Raw genomic sequence first — 18,839 nt, forward strand, 5'->3', positions numbered from 1 at the left:
CAGATCTCAACAAAAACACATGGGCAGTCAGCGTTTGGCCACTGTGGCCCCAGTCTGTGGCCCCAGCCGCATTTCTATATCTTGGCTTGACGTGCCTTAGTTTTTAAGCCTTAATCACTGGTTTTCATACTATTATTATTATTATTTGTATTACTTTTAGTTATTTTAACAATTTATTATTTATTATTGTAATTTTTAGTCTTGCAAAATTCGATTGTATTGTTATCTATTACTTATTCATGTTATGTTATTTAGTGTGTGATGTTCTAATCTAACTCTTTAAAGCACTTTGGGCTTAGCTCCAACTTCTCATGTCACTCACACTTGCAAAAAACGACAGCTAAAAAACCAAGATGATGAACTGAGGAAAATGAGGATCATCAACGTCTTTGGGATTCATTCTGTGAATGTCTGAACTAATTGACACGACAATCCACCAAATAGTTGTTGCGACAGAAACTATAGAACCGATACTGTATGTGTATATAACGATATGACAACTCACACACGTCTAGAAATTTCACCTAAGTACAGTATAATAAAACAATGCCCTATAGTGTCTAGAACAATACAAATGAAATGTTCACAAGCCTTAAAACAGTTTTGATTCAACACATTCTTTTGTTATCGAGTGATGTGTGACCGTTTCAGCCTTAAACCAGAATGATTCCTTCAGTCCATTCAGTGAGAAAAGGTTTTGTTTAAAGATCCCTGCTATCAGATCAGTAGGTATTGACAGATACACTGCGTTTAGGTATTTGCTTCATGATACTTCTGCTAAAACAGCCCGAGCTGTTGATCATTGGCTAGTGTCAACAGTTAGTGTTTGAATTTTCCAAGACTATGAACAACTTCCCACTGTGCCATTTAAAGGAAGTTGTTTATCTGGACACAGATGATGGTGAGCACCAAGGAGAAAGGTCATAACTTTTAATATTATGGGATAATATTATTCCAAAAAGGGGAGACAGAGAGAGAGAGAAAGGAAAAAAAGAGGCCTGGTTCAGGTAGACCATTTCAGATAAACAAGAAAAGCTTTCTGTTAAATTGGCTTTATTGATTTTCCAAAGTTAAACAGTGTATGTCAGAAATGTTTTACAACAGCTCCTTGGTTTTCCCTCCTGTCGCACTTCCATTTATTATCCAGGCAACAGCGCCACAGAAAGTCTCTCGTGACAAGGTGGCGATAATCCACGTTAGAAAAGTGTCCGTATGACTAGATGGAAAAACAGTACGGGGCTGTTCATATGGATCATTCAGCAGCTGTCACCTTAACACAGTTGACTTTGGGACCAACTAAGTTTTTGTAAATGTGTTTCTTTTTTTTGCAGCACAAATCTAGTTGGCTGATTTTGTATGAGACCTGGAAACGATTACTCTGCCAGAAGTGGGACTACTTCAAACTTGTCTGAGGGACTGCTTTGTGATGTTTTCTTTGCAGTACATTCCAACAATGTAACAATGCCACTCCCTTCACCTGCCCCTGATCAACTAATCAAGCACTCCCTCCTCATCAGCACAACTCCCCTCACTTGTTCTAGCCACTATTTAATAAACCTCAGTCACACACGCACTCACTGCCAGATCCTTCATGTCTACCCGCCTGTTTTGGCTCGTCCTGTTCCGGGGTTCCCCGTCTGCCTTCCCTGTCTCGTTCCTGCTGGATTTTCCCCCTCGTCTCTTGTCTTGTCCGTGGATTCCCTGTCGTGTCCTGTAAGTTTCCTGTTGGATTAAACTGTGCATTAAAATACCTGCTTCACGCTACTCTGCCTGGTCTGTGTTTGAGTCCTCCATCATGCCCCGTGCAATGCAATGCATGTTATCTTTCCACATGTATTGCACAAGATTTTATGTACCAAGAAAGCTTGAATAAAAGCTGCCTAACATTCTCCTCTCCCCCCGCACTCGCTGTCAATATGCCCTTGACCAAGGAAGCGGGCTCCCGACTGCTCCGCCACAGCTGCTCAGGGGCCAGCAGCAGAAGATTGCGGCTGCACAGGGCAGCTCCCAGGTGTCAACGCGTTTAACTGTGTGAATGTGAAGCGGGGTGTTGTAAAAGTTGTGGTGCTGCGAAAAGTGAAAGCGTTCTCAGTATTTTACCTTTGGATGAAGATAATAGCATACCCGGTACTTTGCTATCCAACTTCTGAGAACTCATCATATTCATAAGTATTGATTCAACTGCCCCAGAATATATTATCATTTCACTTTAAGCAAACTGGTGAGATATTCCATTTTTGCAAAATCAGTTTTTACATAAAACAGATACGTTGAATGATGCAAAAGTAAAATTTACTCACTTAGATTATTTAATATTTCACAACTGCAGAAATTCAGAGAACATGGACATGACTCCCAAATGTGATTAACGGGGGGGGGGGGGGTCAATGTGAAGCAAATCAATTCATTACAGCCAGTGGTTTCAGCCACTTATTTGTCTAATGTGGTATGACATTCTTCCCAGCTGACTCCTTGTCAGTTTTATCCATATTAATGAGCACCATCAGCTGGCAGACTGAGACGAATTCCCTCCTTCCTTCCTGGCCCTCAGACAGTGAAATCTGGTTGCAATAATAAATCACGGGCACTTATTGATTTCAAATGTGCCTAAAACAGCAGCACCAAAAACATTTGCATTAAAACCGGGTATCAATCAGAAAGGCAAAGTTACATCGGGATACTGTGTTTCCCAGGAGGCTTGTAGACATCTGACTATCAGTATCTGAAGGCCAATTAAAATGAAGGCCAATTGAAATGTCTTACAAGTTGCATGCTAACAAAGTTGACTTAGCCTTGTTTGTTCAGTTTCCAGTGCGCCGGTCAATATGTCTAAAGAAGAAAGAGTCTGTTTTCATTGATTGATACTGAAGGCAGATGGGGGCACCACACATGGTCTTACAGAGCAATAAACAAGTTACTAATCTGAATATAATCACTGTAATGCACTGCCTGGTACATGATAGACATGTTCAAGGCTCTCACACTGTGATCAGCATGTAAGCTAAGGCTGGCAGCCAAGGCCCATTTGAAAGCCATATTTACTGCATTCTGCTGCCAATAATCTACTGTAGCTGATTGGTTCATTTCAAATTGCTCCGTCAAGATTAGTTAAGTCCCGTCATTGCGTTGCCCTTATAGAGCTTTTAAAAAAACAATATGAGAACAGAGATATTACGTCCACCCTATCCTTGATTCTAAGTATAGCTGATCTGCACTATCCTTGAGGCGGCATTGGCCAGGGAACAGAATCAATGGGAGGCACTTTTCTCTGCCATATTCCTTCATTAGGGGGATCTGTTTCGTTTGAGGGCCGGCGGCTAGGATCCAGGTCCAGAGGAGAGGCGGAAGAATTAGAGGATGATTTGTCTGGTCACGGGAGGCCAGTACTTTGTTTTTGACAGATGGTCGGAGATGTCTCATTTCTGAAATGAGATCTCGAGTGGAACGGATGATGAGCACGACATACGGGATCTCAAGAGCTGCTTTAATGCCCACCAACAGTGCATCAACTCAGATGGTAGGACTTCAATGTGAAAGCCTGCAGTGATGAAAAGTGTTAGTCCATCACTGCCAAGGTCCAGCAACAAGTAAAATGAGGTGGAAACTGTAATACTCTAGTGACTTCAGTTTATACTTCTGGTTTCCACAACCTGGAAGTTTATAGTTGTGCTGCAGACTGATCTTGAAACGTAAAGCTCATGCCCCAGATACTTTCTAGGGGTGCCCACTGTACATCACCTCTGGATAGAATGCCCTACCTTTTCAGCATCTGATTCTGGAAACAAATAACAGCCATTACAACAGGAAACAAGAGCGCTCATGCTCTCTAATGTTTCCCTATAATTACCATGATATATTAAACATAACTGTTTATGCTGGGGAGGTCAGTATTTATGTTAACTTACTCTGCTACACTGTTGTTAATTTAACAGATGTCAACATACTTATCTTCACATAACACATGGGGAACATAAAATTAACGTCCAGTCTCAGCCTTAAGGAAGAAAATTTGGAAAAAAAACACTTTTCACTGATTATATTTCAAATAATTAGAATCAAACTGCTGCATAAGTGAGAACCAATTCAATAAAATATGCTTTTGTGTTTGTGTGTTCACCAGGGATTTCCACAAGGATACGAAGTATCAGTGGTCAAAAGTAGTCAGCTGGGGGGGCTATGGGAAAAATGCTGGTTCCTCTGACACTTTCTCATACCACTGTTCATCAATATAAACTGAAATACCCAATTGTAAACATGTAATGAATTATTGTAAAGGAGTGTTAGACTTTTAGTGTGTTTCAGCCCACAGCCTGAATTTATTGACACATTCAACGTCAGGTTCATCAAGACACATCACAATGTTGGTCAATGTATTGTTTTCCTTGAAAAATTGATGTCTTTGGTTTTAAATAAAATTATTATTATATAGCCAATGACAAAAAAAACAAAACATGGGAATTTACTGAATCAACTCACTTTCTAAAAACAACATTAAAATAACAATTTTTTGTTCACTCTTTAAAAATCTAATGAGGATGTCTAATGAGGATGTCCCCTCTCCGAACAATCAATGCAATTCTTAAACGAACAACTCTTCCAGTGCTTGTTCAGCTCCATTTGGGTATCTGGAGTGGGCTGCCAAGATTAAGAAACATGTGAGTCAACAAGCCGTTCAGATTTGGCTTGTGTTCATATGCCCATATTGAACATTCTACTAGAACATGCAAACATGTTCTAGTAGAAACCCCAAATACAAGTATGGGTCTGAAAATGTGCTTTGTCATCAATTATTTTACCAATTTTGTCACACAATGAACACCACTCTCCACTCTCTCCTCGGCAAGACACAACCTTTAAAATGCTCTCATGCCAGGCATTACAATACTGATATCAACTCTACATTGTTTCAGAAGGCCGGCTGGCTGAGGGATTGTGATATTTGGATGCCGGAGAAGTTCGAGGTATGTCTTTGGTCACAACCTCTTGGACCCGAACGACGCCCAAAAGGTCTCCGTTCGGTTCCAAGGCTTGGTTCCGAATGTCGTAGAATGGACTTTTCATAAAGAAATAAATAAAATAAATAAACATTTTTTTTATTTTATTGAAAAAAGTCTCCTTAACTTAATCATCTAAACCATTTTACACACTGCAAACACCATTATAAACTATTCTACTAACTAAGAAGATCCGCCACAATATCATGTATTTTATGCCACAGACAGTGAGCCAACAACTCAGAGAATGCTTCGAAAACCGGGGCCATTGCTTCTCCCTTAGCATATCACACAGCTAACAACATTAGCTCTTCACTCAGATTTCAACGGTTGCGTCCAAATTACTCTCCGTCAAAGCGTTCAGGAGTTACAGCCAACAAGCCACAGAAAGCACAACTCCCACACTGCCAAATATTAGAACTGTATCATACCGTGAGTCGGTTTTCAGGGCGAAAATGGTGAAATCCCAAATTATTCTGTATGACAAATGTGTTCGTCTGCTAAGTGAGTACGTCTGGAACTTTAAAATGGCGATTCTCCGTTCATCTGAGCCAAGATGGAGGTCAAAATGCTGGCGGTGAATCATACAGGGGGCTTGGGGGCTGACCTTGGCACGGTTTTGGAGTTTTATTGGCTGAAAATTCTGTCAATCACTTCATGGAACACACAAGTGTGTTCCAAATAAGCACCTGGATCTAACGAGATGTCACATGACAAGATCCGCCCAGCACAGCCTGAGCAAGGGCTCCAGACAAACAGACACAGACGAGGAAAATGCATGGAGGAGAGATATGAGAGGTCAAAATGGCTCAAAATGATGCCAAACAGCTCTGTTATGATAGATTGTACAATATGAGTGATAAACAAAGTGAAATATAGTGAAATATATAGTTATATAGTATATAAAAGTACAATGGAACAGCTGCAAATCCTGGTTCGAAAATGAGAATTTGGGATGTTTTATTTAGATAAACACCTATAACTGGGGTTTGCTTCACTTTATTTACACCAAATCTTTTTGTGAGGCACCTGCACCCTTTGTGCTATGAATTGGAATGTTTTTAGGCTAGCCAGGGCCTCATTTAATAAATTACAGTGCTTTTTCTTCAGACGAACCTGGGAATTTTCCCTGTTTGCTGTGTTCAGTCTTCAGCTACTATCAACCAGTAACATATACACAATATTTACTCATCTCATCAAATCTCACAATTCCTAGTGTTATTGAACCATCAACATTGTTAAAATAGACCTTGTAGTTACACAATTGTAGTCTCTTTTGTATGGGTTACAATTTTCGAGAAGAGGCCTAAAAAAGGCTTAGGGTCCAAAAGGTTAAAAAACAAGCACTCAATAGATCTAACTTGATATAGAAATGGTGCACTATTTAGGTCTACTCTTCCTTTTAGACACATCTACAGTGGATGGGAGAGTCATTAGTACTATGTGTATGTTAACGCTACCTGTATTTTTTGCAGAGGTAGATGAGCAAGAGGGATGATAATGTGCTAAAGAGAGGAAGGAGAAAAGTAGGTAGGAGAGTGAAGTAGTAGAGCGTAAATTGCCTGGCAGAATGTGGCATGAATGGAAGCTGTTGCTGATGAGTATTAATGATTTCAGAAAAGTGCAGCCAAACATGCACAGGGAGGGGACAGCGAAGACGGGCTGTAATGGATGTGGCTGGCTCTCATACGTGGAGGACCTAGATGGACTGCAGCATGGCGCCTAGGTTCCTGGATATTAAAAATTAATGACTATCTCAGTGATTTACGACAACAGAAAGATGCTGAAACCCAACCTGTGTAAGATGGATGTCTGGGGAATACTAAGAAGACTGATGGTGGACTACTGGCGAATGGGACGTGGGATCCTGACCCCCGTCCTCAGGTATATCCTGTGGGTCGACATGGCAGAGCTACATCACTGCCACAGTATTATTGAGAGTCATACGTCATTTGAACATTTGGCGATTGTTAGGCTGGATAGAACTGAAGGGCTCTTTTCAGAAAGTCTGAAGTCAACAGCCTCACTGTGATGATTACCCTCACTTCAATTCATATAGGCCAAGAAAGGCCTCACAATTGCACTCCACTTTTGCAACATACAATGGTGTGTGGACATATATATCGATATATATGGCAATATTTTGGCATGTGTATCGTTTAGTAACCGGGGTGGTTAGTAAACGTCCTCACCATGGCATCCCTAAAGAACAGTGTACGAAACATTCACCTTGCAGCTTTTTAATTTTTAGCCGGCGCTGACCATCACTGGCACTGGTCCTATCAGCTGACAGTAATTAAAGTTAATTCAGTGACGACAGCCCAACATTAAACTTGGCTGTTTGACACCTTTTCATGCTGGTATTGTCACTTGCTTGAGCCTAGAATCATCATCTATAAATGTATGCAATGTCCATCAATTCTGACATCCAACAAGACAGCAATATGACATTTTCTGTGTGTAGCTTTAACCCACTACTGTGAGTGCGTATGCACATAACGGGGTGCGTTTTGTGATTTGAATAGAAATGAAATGTGCGAGGCATCATTACAGATATAGTGATGCCTCGCACATATTTAATTTCACTTCATATATCACAATACTTTGCACTTATATATTCTCTTTATCATTAACTGTGAAAACATCAGAGTTATTTGTGCTTGTACTAGTGAGCCATAACTAGAAGCACATTTCAATTGTTAATGATATAAACCAACTGAAACCTCAAATCAAATTTCTCTTTAATATTTCATCAGAGCTGTCTGCACCAGCGCAGAGGACAGACCGAACTACCTACACTCGTGGTCATCTGTTGAGCAGCTGATGAAATTATCATCAGCTGTAAATTAAACTCAAATAGTGTTAAAGAAATGCAGAACAGAGCAATAATCTTCTATACTGTGCATATCACCAATTATGATTTTAGTTTTCATTAAGTGTTTGTGAGTAAAATCGCTGCAGTGAACAATATTTTTTTTCGTGAAGACGAAGGATAAAATCCCTTTTTTTTTCTTCTTAAATATCTGTTCTACGGATGTCCTGTTTGTCATAAATTTGTTTCCGTGGGTATTATCTAAACCAGGGGACCAGGGGTGGGGGTTTGACTTTCGGCGTATCGGATGTTACACTTCACGAGGGACGGCGCATTTTTGATTCTGACTGGCTAACAGTGCTTTCAGTCTTTTCCACGTGGGGTGGGCTCAATTCTCTAGACTCTTAACGCGTCGAAAGAGGTGTCAAATCACTTCATTCGACCAATGGGCTGCTGACTTACAGGTCCGAAGACACAGAGGAACTGGAGTCAGCCAAACTCCATGATGACAGAGACACACAGAGAGGATTCTGGCTCTCAAAATAAAGCCAAACTGTATTTGGATGCATTGAACACCATTAGTGATAAAACAAGTGAAATATATAGTTATATAGTATCGAAAATTAAAAAGGAACAGATGGTTCCAAAATGACCATTTTGGAGACCTCGCCTGAACCCTCTGTACTAAAACCTCTCTAATTTTGTTCTGCTTCACTTTATCAAAGTCAAACTGTGCAGAGAGACTGTTCACATATTGTGCTATGATTTTGGAGAGGTTTAAACTTTCAGCTGCATCATTCAAAAGAGATAATCATGCTTTCAGTGCTTTTTTTTCAGGCGAACCTGAAACTTTTCAATTTGAGCTGTGTTCCATCTTCAGTTACTCTTAACCAGTAACATATACACTGATATTTACACATCTGAACAAATCTCACAAGTGTTACCTTTATTATAACATTAAAATAGACCTTGTATTTGCAGAAATACACTCTTTTTAGTATGGGTATGCAATTTTCGAGCGGAGGCCTAAAAAATAGGGTTAGGGCTCAAAAAGTTAATTCCCTTGCACCACCCCACCCTAGCCTGCCCTAGTGACTTCTCATGATGTTACAGGATCCCAAAAAACAAGACAGTTTATTGTTTGTCCAGCAAAATCACCTAGGCTTTCTCCAAAAGCAACAACCTTAGTGTGCCTTCATTCATCAACACGAGTCGGATGGGACAGCAGCGCGTTAGAGGTGACGCTGGTTTTTATAGATGCTGTGACATCAGGCCGTAGAACAGGAAATCCGTTGCAGTGCCTATGGCCGTCGTCCAATGAGCTTTCATGAAATGGGTTTCTCTTCTACCCTTTTTATCCAAAACACTTGAACGTGCTGTCTTTAACCAACTGTCTTCCTATCTCCACCAGAACAGCCTCTTGGAACCCCACCAGTATGGGTTTAAGGTGGGTCACTCGACAGAGACAGCCCTCCTTGCAGTGACAGAGTCGCTTCACACAGCGAGAGCCAACTCTCTCTCCTCTGCCCTGATTCTCCTGGACCTGTGGCGACACACCACCTGAAGCTGAACCTGGATAAAACCGAGCTACTGTTCCTCCCGGGGAAAGGTTACCCGAGACCAGTCCATCACCATTGATGATACCGTGGTGACGCCAACTCGGACTGCGAGGAATCTGGGTGTGACCCTGGATGACCAACTGTAATTCTCAGCAAACATTGCATCAGTTACACGCTCCTGCAGATTCCTGCTCTACAACATCAGGAGGATTCGCCCCTTCCTCACTGACGAGACGGCGCAGGTGCTCATCCAGTCTCTTGTCATCTCCTGTCTGGACTACTGCAACTCACTACTTGCCGGAGCCCCGGCGTCGGCCATCAGAACTCTACAGCTTGTCCAGAATGCTTGCAGCTCGTCTGGTGTTCAATCGGCCCAAGTTCTTCGTTCTCTACATTGGCTCCCTTTCAAAGCTTGCATACAGTTTAACACTTTTTGTAAGTCGCTTTGGATAAAAGCGTCTATTAAATGACAGTCATGCTACTACATTTACATTACATTACAAAGTCCCCTAACAATGATAAGTTGGATTTCTTTTTTCACAGTCATGTCTGGGTGGGTTTCTGAAAAGTATTGGTTAAAATTATACTTCATTGTAGGGCTGCAACTAACGATTATTTTAATAATCGATTAATCTGTCGATTATTTGTTCGATTAATCGATGAATCGGATAAAAAAAAAAAGCATTAGTTTCTAACCCTTTTTTCAACTGACAAAACAACAAATTCACAGTGCAAAAAATCTTCAGAAAGTGCACAAACGGGTTGCTCGAACATCCCTGAGCTGTTAAAGTAATAATTTAAAAAAATAAATGGACTAATATCAGGAGTGGGGTTCAGCGGGTTACCCACGCCTCTCGGCCAAGGGTAGACACACGCTGATCCACTCAGTGTGGCGCGCGTGCAGCCCCAGACATCTAAGGGCATCACAGACCTGTTATTGCTTAATCTCGTGCGGCTGAACGCCACTCGTCCCTCTGAGAAGCTGGACGCCAACCGCACGGGGCCACATAACTAGTTAGCATGCCGGAGTCTTGTTCGTTAATGGAATTAACCAGACAAATCGCTCCACCGACTGAGAACGGCCATGCACCACCACCCACAGAATCCAGAAAGAGCATCAATCTGTCAATCCTTTCCGTGTCCGGGCCGGGTGAGGTTCCCGTCCCTCTTAATCATGGACCCAGTTCAGAGAAAAACCCACAAAATAGAACCTGTAGCCACACTGGTCATAAAAGAATTGTTTCTTCCTGATGTTCACGTTTATTATTGTCCTCTCATGGAAACACCGGGAAAACTAGAGACACAAAACAGCTTCATGTACAAACAACAAAGAAACAAATACTCTGTCTCTCATCACCTACAAGTATAACAGTACTTTAATGAGTTAACTGAATACACGTCACCGTGTTCTGGTAGACCAGCAGTAGAATAACACGGGGAAGAAAAAGTTCGCTGTTTTCTCCCGCCATTTCTCATCTTTCTGAGCTCCGCTTAACTTCCGGTTTAATGGTCACGTTACAAAAACAAAAGCTCGTCTATCATAAGTAAAACAACGGCAAAACGGTTACGAGTTAAACACAAGGTACCCAAAATGGCAGTAAATGTAATTATTATAATTGCAGAAATAAACTAAAAATACAACTCGCGTAAATCAACTTCCGGTGTTGTCACGGCAACGTTTATACGCCGGTCAGCGTCAGCTACAGAACCGGAGTCCTGTTCCGTTATTCCGAGCTGCTGTGAACACTCAAACATCTCCGCGACTTATTGAGTGGCGTAATAATCGCGCGACACAACGAATCGATAATGAAATTCGTTGCCAACTCTTTTGATAATCGATTTTTATCGATTTTATCGATTCGTTGTTGCAGCCCTACTTCATTGTAAGAGCAGGAACAAGGAAACAAGCTCACAGTGTCCATTCCCATCATCCTCCCCTTAGGCTTCCCTTTGCAAGATGAACTTGTCTGCTCATCATCCTGATATCATTTCTAGTTGTAACGAACTACCTTCTAGTGCAGTCTGGGTACACTGCAGTGTTTCACTTCAACGTCTGGAGCACGATTCAACAAACAGACAGGCACTAACTAGCTGCAACTTCCAGTCATTATCCCAGAAACTTTTCCAAAAATAGAAAACATAGAATATTTATTTATTGAAGGAATTCTGCACAATCTTCTATCTTTTCATTGTTACAGAGATGATATGCCAATTTGAAGCCCACCACTGTACACTCTGAAACTCTCCAGTCTAGATATACAGACTTGCGGACTGTGGAAGCTTAGTTAGACTGTTTCATTATTGTATACACTAACTATAGCAATAAAATTGAAAGCAGAAAAAAAATCCTTTTATTCCACTTATGTCATGAGAACAGTGTTTGTTATTGAAAGTGAATTTCTTCAATGTCTGTATCAATGTAGTTCTGATGAACATTTTGTAATAAGCGTCTTATTCAGTGTCATGTGCAGCCTGGTCTCAATCCCAACACGCCAGCTTGGCCCATCAGCGTCTGATACCGACTCACTGAGGCACCCCTCAGAGTCTGTATGAGAAGCAAAGGGTTTCAGCTATCTGGTCGATACGGAGAAATTAAAATATCACTATTTTTTACTTTGGATGGGTGCTAAGTTATGAAAGATAATTTGTATATATATATATATATATTGATAAGCTCCGGCGTTACTGGTTCTTTTATCTGTACTTTTAATGATTTGGTGGAGTTTTTTGTCACATGGCAGCATGTCCTCTGCTCTCTGTTAGGACTGAGATCCTCTAACTACAAACACGACAACTACACTACACTCGTTAATGTATGTGCAATAAAACATTTGCGTAAAAAGCCAATACTTTCTAAATACATGTAAACAAAAGCGATACCTAATTATCTATGTCAACATATTGCTCCATTTTACACGGAGTCGACCTTACCATCCACTCCTTCTAAAATATAAGTTATGATTGCTTATGACTCATAAACAGACAAACTCATTCGCAAACATGATTTAACATAGTTCAGTATTGATTTTAGCTTCATGTAAAGTCAAAAACATTTTTGTTACTGCTGAATTATTAAATTGGAGTTCTACACAATAAACGCAGAATTAAGCAGAAGAAGAAGAATTATGTTACCTGACAAAAAAACTTTCATTTTATTACTATTAATTAGAGTCTTATAACTACTCTGGATATTCTTCTAAATCAGAACTCTGTGTACATTAAATCAGAACTCTGTCACATGAGAGGACAAAAAAACATTGGATTTGAGCCACATTTGCGTGTAGTCATATACATAGCCAATGAATGCCTTGTTTATAGGCATCCCCTAACATGTGCACCCTCCACTACAGTGTAAAGCTGAGAATAATAGAAAGTTCTCACCCTGAATTTGCTGCATCAGCCCAACCTCAGACACATCCGCTTGCTGAAGTCACTCAACACAGAGCTGCATGATCACATCATGAGAAAAGAAGTGCTACTCACATTCTCACCTCCATTTTCCCAGGGGCAGAAAAAGTTCTCTTGGCACAGGAAGCATTTCAACTCACACCCACCTTCACAAACGTGGGTGTCGATTCTACTGTGACTGCACCTTTACTCGGACAGGCCCATCATCAGCTGGCTCTCCACACTCTGGCTTACAAGGCTAAGTGAGGGTCAGCCGCACATTACCTCAACCACCTCTGGTGCTAATCTGTCCACATGGGAGAGGAGCCACAGGGATACAAATTGTAAAGGGCCTGTCAGTGGCAGAGCAGTGCAGCCAGTGACACTGAGGGGAAGCAGTGGCCTTCAGTCCATGTTTCCAGACCTCTCCCGAAACAGCAGCAGAACAGCAGTGACATGGCCTTATGAACGACTCCTCTTTGGGGGGGGGGGGGGGGGATAGCTATCAGGCAGCCTTGCTGTCATTAAGGTTGAGTGGTGGATCCTGCAAGGACGACATGGATTCACCAGCTGCTCCATGAAAAGGCTTTGGTTCTGTGTCTGATCGCTGAGACTGACTTGAATGTTATGAAGCTTTGATCGTTGCCATGGTTATCAACAGGGGCGTTTCTAGAAAGGGGGGGTTTAGCCCCAAGCGGAGTGGCATGTTTTCGCGCGCAACGCACGGCAAAGAGGAAAAGTGAGAAAGCCAGCGCAGCAGCCTCCCCAAGGTCCTAGTGCCCGGGGTTTATATCGTTAAGTATGATGATAGGCTATTGGATTGTAATTTGAAGGGGGAGAAAACATACAAACCAGAACGCACGCACATATGTAGCATGTTAGAGTTATAAATAACTTGTCCATGTGAGAAACAATAGTTTAATTTAATGACATCACCAAAATAAAAATAACTACGCTCCTGGTTATCAACATCCAAACCGGTATTGTATATGTATTTCAAAAAAAGCTAAAAAAATATGCATTCCATCACCCTAAAAATCCCAAATAACACATGAAATAAGGAACAGTAATCCCACATTATTTATGACGCATTAACATGAATTATTCTGAGTTATTCTCAGACAGATAGCTGTTTGTCATGTGTAGACGGTGTGTATGTCAGTGCTGGAGGAAAATATCAAAAGACTGTCTCAACAGAGCCAGATATTTTATTTTATACGTTTGCATAATCTACTATATATTTATATATTCACATTTTGTAAACATTTGTTTCAATAAACAATCTTTCATTAGACAATAATATTAAAAGGAAGGGGGGGGGGGGGCGAATACAATTAAATTCACAGGATGCACTGGATGCTCTGCGCGTAAAGACGCAGCAGCAATGAGGGACTTAACTCTGACACAATCTGCCACAACAGAAAAAATGAATCAGTTTCTCTGACTGAACGGTGAGAGAGAAGAACTCTTCAGGTGTCACAGAGGTGTTTGTCTGTAGCCCTCCACAGGTCAACCACAGAGTTAGCAATGACAAAGGGAGCAGTGTAGATAAACTGGGCATTTGACATTGGCAAGAAATGAAATAATGTTCATCTGAAAGTATTCCGAACTAACAAACAAATCATTGGCCTGACATTCTTTGCACAACCTTAAAATAGCATTCGTTGCTCAGTGGCTGCTTTGGGTGCAATCACACAATCTTCACATGTATTCAAATAAAACACAAATTTAAAGTCTGCTAAGGCGATATCTATCACTGGAGGAAAGGAGGTAACACCATGGCGATTGAACCTTTGTCCCACTGATGAAAGTATTGCAATATTTACATATATGCAGTTTTAAAAACGGTGCATGCGGTGTCATTTCTGGAGACAAATGCTGTATTACACGTTTTCGCCATTGTATACACAAAATGGAAGTATGCACACAATTCTTAAAAATAGCATGTTAGGGTGAAATGGCTTTTCACTCAAATCGAAATTCTAGAGAGCAGACGAACAAAACAAGTAATATTCAGTATATTACCTCTCTATGCTGAACTGCAGCCGTATCATTGAGGAAAGTTTCAGCAGTATGACAGCTCTCAATCTCATGTTGGGCAGAGTTTTCCATGAGTGCATTCTAAACGCCAATATCGCAGGTGATCGTGTTCAGTAACTTGTGGGAAGCCACAATTTGTGATTGCGATTACTATATGTTTAATTGTGCAGCCCTGCCTTCCACCTCTCAGCTAATTAGAATCAGATATTCATTACCACTGCCACATCGACACCAATACTAACAACATTCCAGCCAATTAAAATCAATTATTCACCAAGACTCCTGGAGGATCCGGTTATGAATTACATTCCACTCTGAAGACGAGTTCACGGTACATGTATGTGTGCATAAAATGTTGTCCCAGATTGGGCATCACCTTCTTGTCCATCTAATCTGTAATCCAGGCATTTCATTTTTCCTAGTGGTCTGCATTTCTGTAAACATTTTTTTAAAGTAATATTGCTTTTGAAGCTGTGTTGAATGATGCTAATTATTCTCCCGCTCACATCAGCTCAAGTTCCTGTTGGCAGTGGCTTTCTTTATGTGAGAAGGATTCTGCTTTGTGTTGCCCTTGACTGTCTTAATAATACAGCCCTGTAGAAATAAAACAGCACCTAGGAACGTTGCCAGCGACAGGAAATCACTCCGATGCAACACATCTTTCATTAAAACATATTGCCAGGATCACACTAATGTTGTAGTTTCCCTGGGACTAAAAGCATTTAACCCATGATGAGCTCGTAGCTAATTTTTGGACTCTTGATCTGAGAGAGAAAAGAGAACTCTGTGCCAGGGTGGAATGAAACTTGTATATTGCTCTTTAAATCTTTTTTTTCTTTAATGCAGGTCCCTCAAAGTAATGTCACAATGTGACATACTGACTTCCAAACATCATTAATGGCAATACAACATTCATTAGAGCTATTTGTGTGTGGCAAATGCAAGTTCCTAACATTTTAATATATTTGGTATTTGAGTTGTTTCTGACAACATTCCGGCGACGTCCAACTCCGGCGTGTCTAGCTTCTTATTGCTTCGATCAAATCAGAGACCACAGCCACCCACCTCAGCCGACCTAACCAGCTGCCCTTCCAGGCCTTTGCATCCCTGCCTCTTCGGGTGACGGGGGGGTTAGAGAGGCTCCTCACAGGCGAGGCAGTGGGTCTTCACAGCATCGGCCCCGGAGGTGCTCCAGCTGTGTATCAGTTAGCTGTCAAATGTGCAGACAATGCTATCATATACCAGCTCCACGGCCTCACTCCCACCCACAGAAGCTGTGAAGCCGAATGAGAATGGCGTCCTTTCATTTCTCTGCTGCTTTCAACACCGTCCAGCCCCTCCTGCTTGGGGAGAAGCTCAAAGCGGGCATGGTTTCCTTGATTACGGACTCACTGGCTGCACTGACAGGCAGCGGTTCATCTTCCTCCAGGGCAGTCTATTGGATACACTGAGGAGCAGCACGACTGTATTGTCAGCCTTTGAGTTCACTCTCTTAACACCTCTCCTTTTAAGATTCAGCTCAGGGTCATGGCAGCTCCACGAGTTATTTGAAGGCTCCTCTATTGTGCGGTGCATAGGTTAGGGCGAGGAAAGGAGAACGGCTGCCAAAAGAGTCCCGTTGGCCGCTCCAGGTGAAACTATTCGCAGCATCAGCGTGACAGAGGAGCAAGAGGTGGATTTCTCTCTGAGTGTGGAGACTGAAATGTCTGGTTTCAGTGGATCCGACCGACTACTTAACAAGTTCCACTAATGAGTGGAGGCCAGTACACAATTCTGACTCGAGACCTGATCAACACACTGTGGCTCTCTGAGGCTGCACAGAGCAGAGGAAGGAAGACAAGGACTAAACACAAGGACACCGACTTTCCACCCCCTCCGTGCTGAGCCGGTGCAGCTATGTTGCACGATCGCCTTCCACCTCACCTAACCATGGTGCAACGGCAAGCTGTTTAGCTGCCCCTCTGTGTCAGCAGTCATTAAACCGTGCAATTATTCTTGTCTAAATACCTCATATCTCAGCCGGCTTGGAGCCAGCTGAACTGCACTGACCGGCGCTGACAGCTTGAGGATAATATGTAACTACATTACAGAGGAGTCACATTCCTATCCATACAAATGTCTTCTTTTATAGCACACGGTTTGTAAATCATACTTTAGTTAGCAGTCAATTAGCATCTGTAGCACCGTACAGATGTGTGCTACTGTTAAGCATATGTTGAAAACCATGGCTTCACGTTGATTCGGCCTTACCACCGTGCACACATCTTGATTCTTTACATTGTTGACATTTCCTGAATGTGATGCCTATTCTATTTTGTTCTTCATTGAGTCTCTTTACCCTTGCTTCTGATTAGTACAGTTCCCTCTTATTTTTTCTCCATTTAAACATAATAACTATTACCGGTAAGTCAGCCCTGGCATTGACCCACAGACTCCCCCAGCACTCAAAAACAAGCAGGTGGAAGTAACAAGTGTATTACAGTCGAAGATGTGGTGGTTTATGTCTGTTCCTGATGGGGCATGTTTATACACTGTTAGACAGTGTGTCTGTACATACAGTATGTATGTAAGTGACTGTGAAGTTGCAGCACCACACCTGGTCTATTCTTATACCAGGAACTACAGCAAACCTACAGCAGTTTACAAGCACAGGAATCACAGTGAGGAGAGAGAAGATAAGAAAATATGTGATAAAGACACACAGAGAAACACTGTGCAGGAATATTATGATAGAACTGGAAACTATTGCATATGAATATATACTGTATATATATATATATATATATACTGTATATATATATATATATATATATATATATATATATATATATATATATTCATAGGATTTTCATAATAATATAGTGAATTGTCATTTATGCTACAATCTGATAGAACTATACTCTATCCAGTCCCTGTAATTCATGAAGTGTGATGACAACAAACCAGCCCTGACATTAAAAGTCATAATTGCATTTGTATCACATACTTAAATCAATACGTGCACAACCCCTCCCAGTGCTGAATTTGAGTATCTCAGCTCCGTACATCCAACGAGACCTGAAGCAACCGAATCAATAACATTCAAGGGCAATGAGCAAGAGAAGCTGAACACCGACTTCTGCACATTATGCAACTTCCACATGACGCGCGTGCAGTGGCCGCACTTCTATCAGCAGGTACGATTCATTTAAAAAACAAAACAAAGGTGCGCGTTGTTTCATCGGCTCCTCCGATGACCTTTAGTAACTCCCGGTCCGTTGCACTTGATTAGCTGCTTGGACCAACGCTCGCTGTAAAACAGAAGTCGAGCACCATTGCGCACGAGAGGAGATGATATTAACGATGTGGTGATGAAACACAGTTAGGAGACTTACTTCAAGACGGCGCTGTCCCCCTGTCTCACGGTGATGTTGTCCTTTAATACAGAATCCCCGCTCCTGGCTGGAACTCCTGCAGGTACAAGGAATAACAATTTAAGTCCGAGGAGGACGAGGCATTTCCCCGGCACCGCCAAATAGCCACAAATCCCCATCATCTGCTGTCACTGCGCAACTTCCAGGAAAACTTGAAAACCGTCGGATATTCCGTTTTAGCGTCTCGAGCTGCGGATCGCGGGTTCCACTCCACAAACGAGATTCGGTGTCGCCTTCTGGAGCTGCAGACGACCTGGTCGCGCTCCAAGTAAACAGGGCTTGTTACGAAATACTGTCCGTGTCGATGAACGCAGGAAGACAAAAGTGGCGCTCGAGGAAACTGACTTCGGAGGAGAGAAGAGCACCGCGACTCTCAGAGAGAAATGCGCACCGTCTCCTCCGCGTCAAACTGCCGTGAAATGGATGCTCTCGGAGAGATGCATCAGCCAAGTCTTGTATGTCTCTCTCTCTCTCTCTCTCTCTCTCTCTCTCTCTCTCTCTCTCTCTCTCTCTCTCTCTCGGTGTTCTCTTTTTTTTCTGTCGTCCGGGTGAGACAGTGTGAAGCTCTAGGATGCAAACTCAATGAAAAAGGCTCATTTCATCGCTTCAGTATAATTTTCTTTCATTAAGTAGG

General features: G+C 41.8%; 1 protein-coding gene across 1 annotated transcript in view; it reads right to left on the reverse strand.

Annotated features, from left to right (window-relative positions):
* opcml (opioid binding protein/cell adhesion molecule-like) overlaps positions 1-18,324 on the reverse strand; it is a gene marked incomplete at both ends in the record, with an annotated part of 172,163 nt that extends 153,839 nt beyond the window's left edge. The window contains one exon of the mRNA XM_079172030.1: positions 18,167-18,324. Coding sequence (XP_079028156.1) covers positions 18,167-18,324 — 158 coding nt within the window. The remainder of the gene's footprint in view (positions 1-18,166) is intronic.
* Positions 18,325-18,839: the final 515 nt, after the last annotated feature.

This window comes from Pholis gunnellus, assembly GCF_910591455.1.
Source record: "Pholis gunnellus genome assembly, chromosome: 13".
Taxonomy (NCBI): Eukaryota; Metazoa; Chordata; class Actinopteri; order Perciformes; family Pholidae; genus Pholis; species Pholis gunnellus.